The sequence below is a fragment of the Trichoderma virens genome (genome assembly GCF_000170995.1).
Source record: "Trichoderma virens Gv29-8 chromosome Unknown TRIVIscaffold_84, whole genome shotgun sequence".
Classification (NCBI taxonomy): Eukaryota; Fungi; Ascomycota; class Sordariomycetes; order Hypocreales; family Hypocreaceae; genus Trichoderma; species Trichoderma virens.
The window spans coordinates 21,961-34,132 of NW_014013665.1; the positions used below are offsets into that span (position 1 = coordinate 21,961).

The 12,172-nt window shown below is 50.5% G+C and overlaps 3 protein-coding genes across 3 annotated transcripts; 1 reads left to right on the forward strand and 2 right to left on the reverse strand.

Moving 5' to 3' along the window:
* Positions 1-153: 153 nt before the first annotated feature.
* TRIVIDRAFT_81343 (uncharacterized protein) lies at positions 154-3,621 on the reverse strand (the record flags this gene model as incomplete). Its single annotated transcript, XM_014097779.1, has 2 exons — positions 154-772; positions 832-3,621. 2 exons carry the CDS (start codon positions 3,619-3,621, stop codon positions 446-448), a joined length of 3,117 nt encoding a protein of 1,038 aa, XP_013953254.1.
* A 2,379-nt stretch (positions 3,622-6,000) lies between these two features.
* On the forward strand, positions 6,001-7,177 carry TRIVIDRAFT_50803 (glycosyltransferase family 25 protein; the record flags this gene model as incomplete). The annotated part of the gene is made up of 2 exons (XM_014097780.1): positions 6,001-6,398; positions 6,454-7,177. The coding sequence occupies 2 exons, from the start codon at positions 6,001-6,003 to the stop codon at positions 7,175-7,177; spliced, it is 1,122 nt and encodes a 373-aa protein (XP_013953255.1).
* A 350-nt stretch (positions 7,178-7,527) lies between these two features.
* On the reverse strand, positions 7,528-10,484 carry TRIVIDRAFT_157042 (uncharacterized protein; the record flags this gene model as incomplete). Its single annotated transcript, XM_014097781.1, has 6 exons — positions 7,528-8,427; positions 8,561-9,120; positions 9,201-9,808; positions 9,854-10,098; positions 10,156-10,287; positions 10,329-10,484. The coding sequence occupies 6 exons, from the start codon at positions 10,482-10,484 to the stop codon at positions 7,528-7,530; spliced, it is 2,601 nt and encodes an 866-aa protein (XP_013953256.1).
* Between the last annotated feature and the right edge of the window lie 1,688 nt (positions 10,485-12,172).

The window sequence follows — 12,172 nt, forward strand, 5'->3', positions numbered from 1 at the left end:
TGTAGATACGAGCATTACTATGAAGCCAACACACAATCATTGCGAAATAAGATATGCAATGTACAGGCAGTATATATGTACAAGTGGTATCGTTTGAATCCGCCGCCAAATAAAGACATCACTGCTTCCAAAGGCTTGGTGAAGTAGGGGGGGGGGGGGGGGGGGGGGTTGCTGCCTGGTGTTCAAAAGAGACTGGACAATGGCTGCACAATCATCATAGCTAGCCACCATTCCATTCCCTCTATACATATGCTGCGGCAGGGTGAGTAAAGAAAAACAAGATCGTGTGCGTCGTTTTCAGTTATTGTATAGTTTCAAAGGGCCAGGACCAGCCAGCAGCTCTCATGTGAAGAAAAAGAAAAAAGGGGGAGGGGATGCTTGGTTGAGCAGGAAGCTTCTTCTTACGTTTGGTAACCAAATCAGCGAGATGGACTCGGCTAGCTTCTCATGTTTGGCTATTTTCGCGCTCTTCCCGTATCGACGTCATTCCTGAGCCGGTAGCACCAGTAGCTAGAGATGATTGACTTGGAGGTGGCATGGTTGACGGGGGATGTTGTCCTGCCACCGAGTCCGTGCCAGCAGTCGCCGCTGCTATTTTGTCCGCAAGTTGCGCCAGATCTGGGTTGTTCTCATTGTTGCTCTGTGTTTGGTTTGGCGTTTCACTCCTATGTAGCGGCGAAGAGTGAATTGGGGATGTTGATTTCTTACTCTGAGAATCAGTATTCCCGCTATGGCCCCCTCGTGTAGAGTTGCGTGGAGAGACTCGTCCAGTCTAAATGCACGTGTTAATGAAATCACTGTATCAGGTTGAGGGTGGCCACTGCCTCTCACCTGTTTGGCCCACCGTAAGCCGCAACTATTACACAGGTCTCGCTGTCCGCTTGGTCCCCTTCTCCATTCTGGAGTGTTTCGTGTATGGCAATTGGCGCAATCACGAACTACGTTCCCAACTCCCTTTCTTCTCTTCCGTTTTTTCTTGTTCGACAGTAAACCGCCCAGCTCCTCTGCCAAAATGCGATTAATTTTCTCCATCTGCCGCAGCTCAAACTGCCAGCTCGAGCATTTCGTTGTCCTCAGTTCATCGAAGATGTTGTCATCGGACGCTAGAGCTGCATCCTGAGACGCTGCAGCAATCACTCCAGCTGCTGGCTGAAGAATTTGGCCGCCATGGGGGGTTCCCTGGCTATGCATATCAGTTCTCAAAGAGTTGGCGGCATATAGCGCGTTGCTTGCAGTTAGAGTCGACGGAGCATGGCGGGACGATGCTTTCAACAGCTTCGTTTGAGCCAAGACGAAAGACGGCCTTTGGCCCTCAGAGGCGTCCCCGGGATATAGAGTGGTTTGAGCTTGGAGTCCCTGCCCGCGCCTATTGAGCATTTCATGCTTGCAAGTAGATATCTTCCCCTTCCTTGCCTTTTCAATCGTACGCCCAAACTCGGCTCGTGATTCCTTCCGCATCAGCTCCTGAATGCTTGTTCCAACCAACGACTCAGGCTGTAGGTCTAAAAGCGACCTGATATTCGCCGAAACCGAGAGAAACATTCCAGACGTGGACAATTTACTCCACAGCTCGCTATCACCAATACCGCCGTTCGCTTCCAAAGTGCGCCTACCAAGTGCAAACACGGGCCGCTTTCTGCCGACTAGAATGATGCACTTACGTCCTCTGCCTTGATCGACGAATAGTGACCCGTGGCTTTCGAACCAAGTATACCCACTCTGTTTCCGCCGTATCCTGAAAACAATGTTGACCTGGCTGCCAGTCGTTGCGTCTTTCAGCTCCCGTGTCACGGGAACAATATCTGAAGGATGGCAAACCGAAGACAATGGGTTGCCAACCAGGTCGGCGGCATCGTACTCAAGGACGCGTTTGCATGAAGGCGATAGATAGAGAAAGAGGCCTTTGAGTGATATGACGTGGACCACATCATCAGTATTCTCGAGGAGCATCTTGTCCCAGGATTGCCTATGCCAATCCGATACGAGCCCGTTCGGATTAAACTGCTGTAGGAGGGTAGAGACATCATCCACACCGAGCGTCTGTCCGTTGTCGGGCTCCAACTGATTGGCCACTGGCGGAGTCCATATATATTGGCCAATATCACTGTGCTTATAGTTGACTGTAACTCCGCCCAGTTCCTGACCAGAGATGGCGTCGGGGCATTCGACGAGATCAATTTGGAAGCCAATAAAGTATCTAATCTCATCGGTATCCCACGGTATAGGTATCATGGTCAAGAGGTTGAGGAAAGGCTTTCCTCCCTTTCGATAGTTGATTAAGCTTTGCTGCACCTCGCGGCCCTCCTGGATCATCCTTTTGAGATTAAATACTGCTCCGTCATCAACGAACTCTCGTTTTGAGCCGGCCTCGACCTTTCCATCGGGTGCCTGAAGGAAACGACAGTTTTTCCCAATAATCTCATGGCGGCTATAACCAGTAAGATTCTGGAAATTATCAGATACGTATATTATAGGGCAATCATTCATCGTGACATCACAAACGACAAAGGCACAGGACATATCGACAGCGCCAAGATGGATTTTAGGGTTCTTCCGAGTCGCAACTAGCCACAGTGCTTTTAACATGTCGAAACCACTTTTAGAGTAAATAGTCTTTTCTTTGGATTGTTCCCTGGAAGTCGAAGCCTGGATTGGAGTTGCAGGGCCGGCGGAGCTTGACTGAACCATGTCCATTGATGCTGTATTTTGCTGCGCTGGAGCGACTGCCACCGGCCCAGGGAGAGAAGGAGACATAGTTGGCCCAAATCCCGTCATGTCAGTTTCGATACCAAGGTGGGAAGGACCTGCGTTAATCGATGTGAATGGCTGAGGGGTCGCATTCATCATATTCTCGTCATGAACAATCGCCATGCCTCTATGGCCGCTGTTTGAGCGGCTTCCCAGCGATCCGCCGGTAGGGTTACCAGCCAGGACAAAGTCATTGTTGCCGGGTGCGAGCTGACCTGCATCTAGCTGGCCAGCGATAGACGAAGCAGCAAGGTCCGGTGCTGGGGCACTTGTGCCAGGGAATAGATCCATGGCCGAAGGCTCGGCCGTTATCCCGCCCATATCCATACTGGCAAATTGAGACGGCATCATGGTACCCATGATATCCTGGGGGATGGCTGAGAAGCTGCCAGCATCTGTCACATAGCTGCCTATCTGGTCTTGCACGCCGATACTGGTGTTCACAGCAGAAAAGGGAGGTGGCATTTCTGGGTTAAACTGGTAATTGCTAAACCCAACTGCTCCGGGATCGAACGCCATCATGTCTCTGGGAGGACCGATAGTCGACATGCGTCGAGGTGGAGTAACCTGCGAGTTGGAGGCTAGGGCGGTCCCGTAGGCCTGGGGCATGCTTCTTCGTCTTTGCATATCGTTGTGTCCCTCACGTATGACGCCTTCCATTTGACTGCCTGGGATTACAGTCTGGCTGGGAATCATGTGGTTGGGCAATGTTGGTGGTGGTGGTTGCTGAAGCTGCTGCTGAAGCTGGGGTGGGAGCGAGGCATCCTGAATGGGCACGGCTAAGACATTGGGTTGGAGGTGTCCTGATTGCATTTCCTCAGCTGGGTGTGAAAGCTGGTCCAGCTCTGGGTTTGTCTGGTAGAAGCCTTCCATAGCGGCAGCATCTGACCAGATACCCAAGTTTCACTGGTCTTCGGGGAATCGAACAGAGGAAGATGTTTGTGGAGAGATGAGTACTTGTCACGGTCTTCAGTCCTCACTTTGCTGCCGGTTCGTGGACGGTGGAGTATGACCGTAGTAAGCATGCGTGCTTGCGCGGGGTGAGACGCAGAAACGAGACCCAGTCTGTTAGAGGAGTAGCTCCGACGTAACTTGAGGCGCTGTGTGCGAGGCCTGGTCGTGCGGGAGATGATACCGACTTGGTTCTCCGTGGTCGTGGTCGTGGTCGTGATCTTGATCTTGGGGGAATCCCTCTGCAGTGCGCTCCCTCGACCCTGTTAATCGTAGGTAAATGAAGATGCGACAGCCACAACGTCGGTTCGATGGAGGATCAAGCGACCCTTGACGAGTGCGCTGTGAGAGAACGAGAGAGGCGCAGCGGGCACGTCAGCTGCTGGGAAGCTGGGGGTTTGGCAAATCCTAACCACCAACATTTATGTAACTCGTCGAATGATTCAGCGATGCGACTTGCAGTGGAAAATGTGCTATTACGGCATGCTGTATCTCTCCAGGTAGCGTTTTGCCCTGGTAATGCACTAATTGACTAACACCTCCCGCAACGGAGTATTCCATCCGGCTTGCTATCCCACCAATCTGACTTTGGAGCAGGATGTTATGTAATCGCGTCCCAGCTCTATGTGGGTGGATGGAGGCGGCACTTCAATTTCCACCAGGGTGAATCAAATCGTGCGGGTCGAGCATACACTCGTACACACATACAAGTACATAGACGGTAGAACATGCCTACCAACGTAGCACCTTGGGGGTGAACATGTATGTTAGACTCACACGCAGACTTCTGTAGCATACAAGTACACGCAGAAGGTGTAAAGGCTTTACACAGGGACCCCCACCCCCCGAGTCTACCAACTAAAACAATATTTGGTTTTACAATATCCAAATAGCAGCAGCAATGGTAGGTAGAGGGACACTTATATGCCAAAAATGCAATGCAAGCTCAAGATAAAGACTTGGCAAGTGTTTATGGAGCGCGTAGAGACTGATAACGGATGACAAGGCCTCTGATACCATCTGTCCAGGGTATCTGCCACTATCTGGTGATATCGCAACTTTCTCCACATCGCACATGTCGTGCACCATACATTGCCTAAATAAGCCTTGTGGGGATTGAATCCCAGGCTATAGACAGGCAAACAGGATAACCAGGATTGTATAATATATGCGCGCCGTAGACTTACAAACTAGCAGTTGTTCTTTAGCAGGATAGAATGATTTACAAAAGAAATGTAGAAAGTTTACGGAGTACCTATTCGAGGCGGATAGAGTATATAAATCCAGGGGTGGCGGTCCACCCGTGTCCGGAACTTGGCGTATACTCGAAGAAAGTAGCGATAGGTACGGAGTAGTAGCACACAAGATACTTATGTACCAGGTAGTCAAGGAACTAAGGTAGGCATATAGCAGACAAAGAGGTATTACCTCTGCATAGGTACCTACCGTGATGACACTGGAATTGTACCTATGTAGCTGCCAGAAGTGCTAGATACCTACATGTAGGTAGGTACCTACCCACTCCCTAAACCTACCTACCTAACAGATGTGTATAAACCTCAAAGTCGGTAGATGTACCTAGGTATTTACCACGTAGAGAACCAATACTCTGTAGATACCTACCCAGTAGTTGGGGATTATTACATGTGTTCCACGGAGCAGTACTTGACAATTTGCAATTTTCACCATTTCGTCCAAGCCTCGACTGCATTCTTGAGCCGGATTCGTGTTGCTGACCGGTTCGCTTGGATCGAATGCAAAGAGAGTACGAGTCTTGGAGATGCATTCGGCTACAAAAAGCTCTGAAGTGCGTGTGTAAGATTACACCCTACACACCATGAATTGAATTGCTAGAGCCTTCAGGACGAAATAATAATCTTATCGTAGCATGGCCGCAAAAGGGTGACTATGGCAACAACCTGTGTCATCTCTTGAGAATGTCGCGACATTCTGGCTAGGGTCAACCCAATGCCAATACGCAACCGGAGCCACGGTAAGGAGTGCGAGCCTCCACAAAAAGGCTCTCTCTCACCAGCTCTTTTGTGAGGGGAAACCCTATTATACCATGCCAGCCTCTACTTACCATTCCATCTTCAGTTTGGGACGATATCTCAGACTGTCTTGGAGATAGCGAGACATTCCTTGGCTTCTCTGGCATTCCAGCTTCCTCATGAGTCACTACCACATTGAAGCATCCACAATAAAGAAATAGCTTACACAATGAATGCTTCAGCGTGCCTGTCCCGCATCCGCCCTCGCCTTCGTTTACTGGCTCTGGTGCCGGTAGTTATCATCACATATATGGTTACTCTCATTGCTGTCGATGAATTCTTCTTCGGCGCCAATAGGATCATCATTAACACCATTCCCATTGAGAGAGTCGGCACGCAAGGTCAATCGATAGCTCACACCGAAAATGAAGACCTGGAATCGCTAGAATCCGCTCCGTTGGACTTTGAACGAGTGACTAATAAGACACTGGGGTTTGAAAAAGTCATTGCTATCGGGCTGCCGGAGCGGTCAGATAAGCGAGATGCTTTGGAGCTCATGGCATCACTAACTGGCTTTGATATCGAATGGGTTGATGGCGTAAGGCCCTCCAGCATCCCAAACAAAGCTATACCATATGGAATCGATCCTTCTGCAATACGAGACAACTTTCTCGGAAGTTGGAGGGGCCACATGAATGCAATTCGGCGGTAAGTACCGTTAAATACGCCCCTTTGATTTTCGTCTTGTCTAAGAGTAGCACAGAGTTGTCGAGCAGGAGGTTGGGTCAGCTCTTATCATCGAGGATGATATGGATTGGGATATCAATCTCAAGTCTCAGCTCCGCAACATTGCGCACGGAGCCCGCCAGCTCCTGCACCAATCCTCGGCGCTGCCTCATTCTCCCTATGGAGATGACTGGGATATCTTATGGCTAGGCCATTGTGGTGAACCCTTTCCGGAGACTCTAGAGGAGAATACTGGATTGCCATCGAAGAGCGTAGAACAAATGTCAGTCAAGTACTTCATCCACGACGATGATACCGTTCCACCGTACAGAAAAGTGTCGCAACTTGTGGACTGGTCACAATACCAGCCCCGTACGAGGATCGTTCACTTGTCCGCGGCGCCTATTTGCACCTTTTCTTACGCCATCTCTCAAAGAGGAGCGAGAAAAATCCTCTACGCCTTGAGCGTGGATGGCCTGCACATGGCATTCGACAATTCACTAGCACAGCTTTGCAGAGATGCCATGTATGGGCTGGGTAGGAATCAAAGCGGCGGACTCGACGTGAAGTGCATTAGTGTTAATCCCACAATCATGTTCCATCATAAGGCAAAGGGATTGGTAGCTTCCGGCAGTGATATTCAGAATGTTGGGAGCGATGGTAGTATTCGTGAAAAGGGAGAGACAGAGTCTATCCGATGGAGCATGAGGCTGAATCTGCAGAATATACTGACTGGCAAACAGTTGGAAGCGCAGTTCTGACACGACATTACGGATGATATAAATAGTATAGCATGGGGCTCTGGAAATTGTCTGCGGTAGATCAATGCGTCAAATTGGAGACATGCATTCAATTTAAAATTAAGCTTGCTTGCCGAGCTATAGTTCACAACATCGTGATAGTTCACTTGTGATTCCCATCTCTGCGTTTGCCAAATCATTCATCGTTCGAATTTTCAAGTCCATATTCCCACCTGGTATGGTAGCATACTATCCCAGTATGGCCGAGATACTCCAAAAACACCAACCGTCCGATATTCGCCTTGTGTAAGATGTAGCAGACTAAAGGTATGATTACGCATTGATCCTTTTATGGATGGTCCATTCTAAAATTACAGACCGACGTCCTCTTTTAGACGCTCAGTGTCTTGGCCAAGGTGCTCAAAGAATAGTTCCATTGCGTGGGCGGCTTGTGAGATGGCCGGAGATTCGTCAGACTGTAATTCAGTCCGCCGTAGCTTTTCTCGCAGCCCATGCAATAGCTCATCTCTATCCTTTCGCTTCATTTCGCGTTCGGCCAACCATTTACTCCGTCCGGCAAGGTATTTGGCACTATGCCCAAGCCCTGAGCTCTGCGGCGAAAGACCACTGCATGAGCGGTCCAGAGGGGCGGCTGAAAAGAACAGCACCCTACCAGATTCATCGTGTTGAAATTCCCGCCGCACCGCCTCTGGTAAAGTTTCATTGATGTTGTCTGGTAGTGTATACACCTCAGGGGGCCGCGGCGGATTGTACATATTAGCATGTGGCTGAGCAACACCAGGGGTCACTATCCCCGGCGGCCTGGGCACTGCCGCAGTGTGACCTTGCATGTACCCTGTTGGCCGTGGGTTGGGCACGGGTTGATGATGCAGAGGCATTGCAGGTGATGGGGCATAGCCGTTGTAGTTTTGCATGTAGGCAGGCTGTTGGTGAGGCTGATATTGGTATTGCATGGATCGCATCGACATATGCGGAGGCGTCTGCTGCGGTTGATGAGGTATGGGAACCGGAGTTTGTGGGATAGGTCCGGTGTTTGGAGGGACTGGCTGGAAATGTGGTGGAACGTGTCCGTAATACTGGTTGGGAGGTGGCACTGCACCAACCATGCCGTAAGGGATGGCTCCGTTTCTTGCCGCCTCGCTTGTGGCATCCTTAACCCCGGGATTTATGGGAAGGCGCTGGGTTGGTTCTGCTGGCATCTTGGAAACGGCTGGCATTGCAGGCATCATGAGATCTGGAGGAGGTGATTCCTACGGTAGGTGCGTTCGGGTTAGCTAGATATTCATGATGTTCAAGGGGCAGTTATTAAGGACCATAGAATATCCGGTATTGCCAACAAAGAGCTACGTTGAAGAGAATGAAGAGACATTGAAACCAACTTACATTAGGCCCTGGTGGTCGACGATGGACGGCACCAATAATGGGCGGAGCATTTGGGCTGCCCCAAGTCGGTCGCGGAAGCTCATCTGTTTCTTTGGCATCGTCGCGCAAGAGGTGCTTGATTGGACTGGGTATTTTCTTCATCTGACGGGGAACCTCAAACAAATCCATCTCGTAGTCTTTATCCCGCACCTCGTCAGGAACACAGCTGGCCCAAGTCTTGATTTTGTTGAAGTAAAACTTCTCTTCGTTGTACCGAGACTCGCAGACGTAGACGTCCTTGTCCGGTGCAAGTCCCCGGGGACGTCCCTTGTTGAATCGAGTGACGAACATTACGTAGCAGCGGTCGATAACGTCTGCAATCGGATGGTCGCGGTACTGACCCGTCTTGACTACCTCGTGTACATAAAAATGTTTTTCGAATCGATGAACTGTTTGCTCCGGCCTGTAGTACCAGCATGCATTAATCCACTTCTGGCCATCACGATCTTGCCATGTGCGGAATATTTGAGCAACAATAGGCTTTGCTAGGTCGTTGGGGTTCCGAATGTGCACCCAGTCACCTTTTTGATGCCACGAGTAAGCCAAACGTGAGTCAAGTAAAAAAAGAGTAGGGGTGTTTAAAGCAGGGCAGTGGACTTACCAACTCTCCAGGTTTCTCCGCTGTACTCGATGCTTGATAGAGGGAGTTTGCCATCCTCGTCCCGGAAATCGTCATCTGGTTTCAACTTTTCTTGTTCTGCCAGTACCCGAGCTTGCTGCTGTAGTTTCACAGCAGCTTCGTACACTGGGCTATCATCTTCATTATACGCCTTGGCATTCTCAAACATGAGTTCAAGGTCTAAGAGTGCCTGGTCGACTGTTTGATACTTCTTTCGCTTCGTCATCTTCTTAATGTTGTCCAAAGCGATTGGATTCGCAATTATTTGGTAGTAGTCTGGGACAACCGTTTTATCAGGAAGCCTCTCGAAAGGCGCAGCAAGTGTGTTTCCGTCTGCATCCTTGATTTTTCTAAGCTCCTTGAGGAGCGAGAAGATTCTGGCTTCCGTCGGAGTTAGGACCATTGGTGGCCGGCCTCTTTTCTGTTGGAATCTTGAGTCCTTGTCATTGCTGCGGCTGCCTCGATCGGATGTGTAGCGTCTTCCCCCTCGCCCTTTGTAGTCTTCGTCATCAGAGTCTTCATCGGTATCCTCCTCCTCTTCCTCCTCATCGTCCTCGTCGTCTTCGTCGTCGTCATTGTTGTTTCGCCCCCTGGTTCTTTTCGATCTTTCGTCCTGTTCGTCCTCATCCTCGGACTGCTGCGATGGTGATTCTTCGACGGGAGGCAGCTCTCCCAAGTCTGGCAGACGCGCATCCTCGGCTGTAATATCACCACTGTCGACGAGTTTCTTGAGCTCCTCCTGGAGGATCTCTCGAAGTCGTTCAGCAGCACCAAATATTGGCGCCGAAGGGCGATTGTAGACCTGTGCGTTGTGGCATATTTGTGCAACATCCTTGACGAACTCGGAGAAGGCATTGTACTGCTTCTTTTGGATTTTGCTCTGTCATTGCGTTAACAAAGCCGTTGCTAGGCAATTGGCAAGTTGTAGAAAACATACTCGAACAGTACTGAAGGCGATAGGCTCGGCAATGATGTCAAAATAGTCGGGTAAAAGGCGCCTGTTCGGAATGCGCTGGAACCCAGCCGCAAGCTCTTCGCCACTGAAATTTGTTAAAATCGGTACGCGTCGCTAGCGATTCCTGCTTATAAGACGACTCACCCTTCTTCGACGCTACATAGATACTTCGAAAGGTCATGTATTAGTTGAAATAAGTCGTGAGGTTCATCTTGGCCAGGATTGCCTTCCATGTCTACACTAGATTCGTCGAGGCTTTCCTTCATGTCGACATCGCCATCGACGGCATCCTTGGGGCGCTCTTGCTCCATTTTCAATTACAACCGTTCTCACAATGAGGCGTGGAAGGGATCTCTTGGGCGAATGGCACGGGATATCTGGGACGCAGCAGCAGTCTCCATTGACGCCCCATAAGGCTATGATCGTGAAAACCGCGATAGCAATGCGAAAGCCTCGCGATGCATCAACGGCTGGTACCAGGGTACCGCGCATTGGAACAATGGCCGCAAAAACAATTCCCCGACCAAATACGTAGCTGACTAAGATAATACGTGGCTGCTAGCTTGCTCTCGCCTATTCGTTCCACATGTGCCCGAGAGGATTAGTACCTCTGCTGAGGTACTGAGGTACCATATGCGTCAAAACACAAGCTCCCTTTAGGTCTGCCGTTTCAAAACTCCGCAGGTTTAGCTTACGGTACTAAGGGTGCAAACAGCAGGTATTTGGTACTATTACCAAGGTGCATGGAATGGTCGGACTTCCGAGACGAGTTGCTCACGATTGATGACAAAATCATGTTGCGAAGCTGCCTCTTATGTGAATGTTGATATCTAAGTCTTACAAAGCCGTTAAATTTGACGTTTCCAAGGCTGGTTCCCGGTAGTGAAGAACCCGAAAGGTAGTGTGCGAGTTCTCCGTACCTATTCAAAGTAACAAAAAACCCATCAACTGATCCATTTTGCTCCATGCCTCCCACTGGCGCAGTAGCTCCACCAGCTTTCCAAGGCTGATACGTTAGCGCCGCTCCGTGTTGGCAGTTGTGCCGCTGCTAGTACTTGTTGTTGACATGTGTATGACGCCTGGACGCGTATTGCATTTTTCGTTCCGCTTCCGTCACTTTATGCACTCATTGGCTGCCGCAGACGCGACGGTGCGTGCAAGAGTGGCGCGCACGGCCTCTGCCCATATCCACCCAATCCGTTCCTTGCATTATATTTCCGATGGCCACTCCGATGCCCCCTGAGCCAATCCGTCCTCCCAACAGTGGCTGCCAAAGAAGGGGCTGTGCTAGGGGAATGCTGGCGACGAGAAGGGCAACTGGTCCTTAATACTTGGATTCCTGTCCCGTATCATGCCGGGTCCCATCGATGCTATGGATATTATGGATGGACTGGGCCGGCCACCTGGGGGTGCTCCAGCAGTCCAGCTTGTCCAGGTACCTACCCAGCACTGTAGGACTGGCTCCCGCCTGGGCTGTGTCCGGCGGTCCCGTATCGTACTGTACTGTAGCCCGCCACCCAGGTACCTGCACTACCACCATGGCCCACCCTTCCATGGACGCACAGGTAACAGGTACAGACACACGTACAGCGCAGTGACGGGCACGATGGTGTTGGTAGGAGGTACTCTGTAGGTACTCTGCACTCCGTACTCCGTGTGCCTGCCTGTGCAAGCTTCCAATTGTCTTGTGTGCTTGCATGCTCCCATCTCCCCCTTTCCTGGCATCCCCACCCGTCCTTTGCAGAGCTGATACACAGCACCTCCGTTCCGCACTCCGTCTGGATGGTAAAGGGGGAGTTGCGCCCCCTTAAGTCGCAGCTCAGGCCTCCTCCACGTGATCTTGCATCCTTTTGAAGTTTCCTGTTTTCCACCAAGTTTGCTTGTTCTTGGCAGTCTTTCGTTCTGACGGGCCATCCATCATTCTTGCTCTCACATAGTGCCTTACGTCTCTCGTTACTGTTTGGTTGTTGCTGTGACTTTCGTCTTTTGATTCTTGACC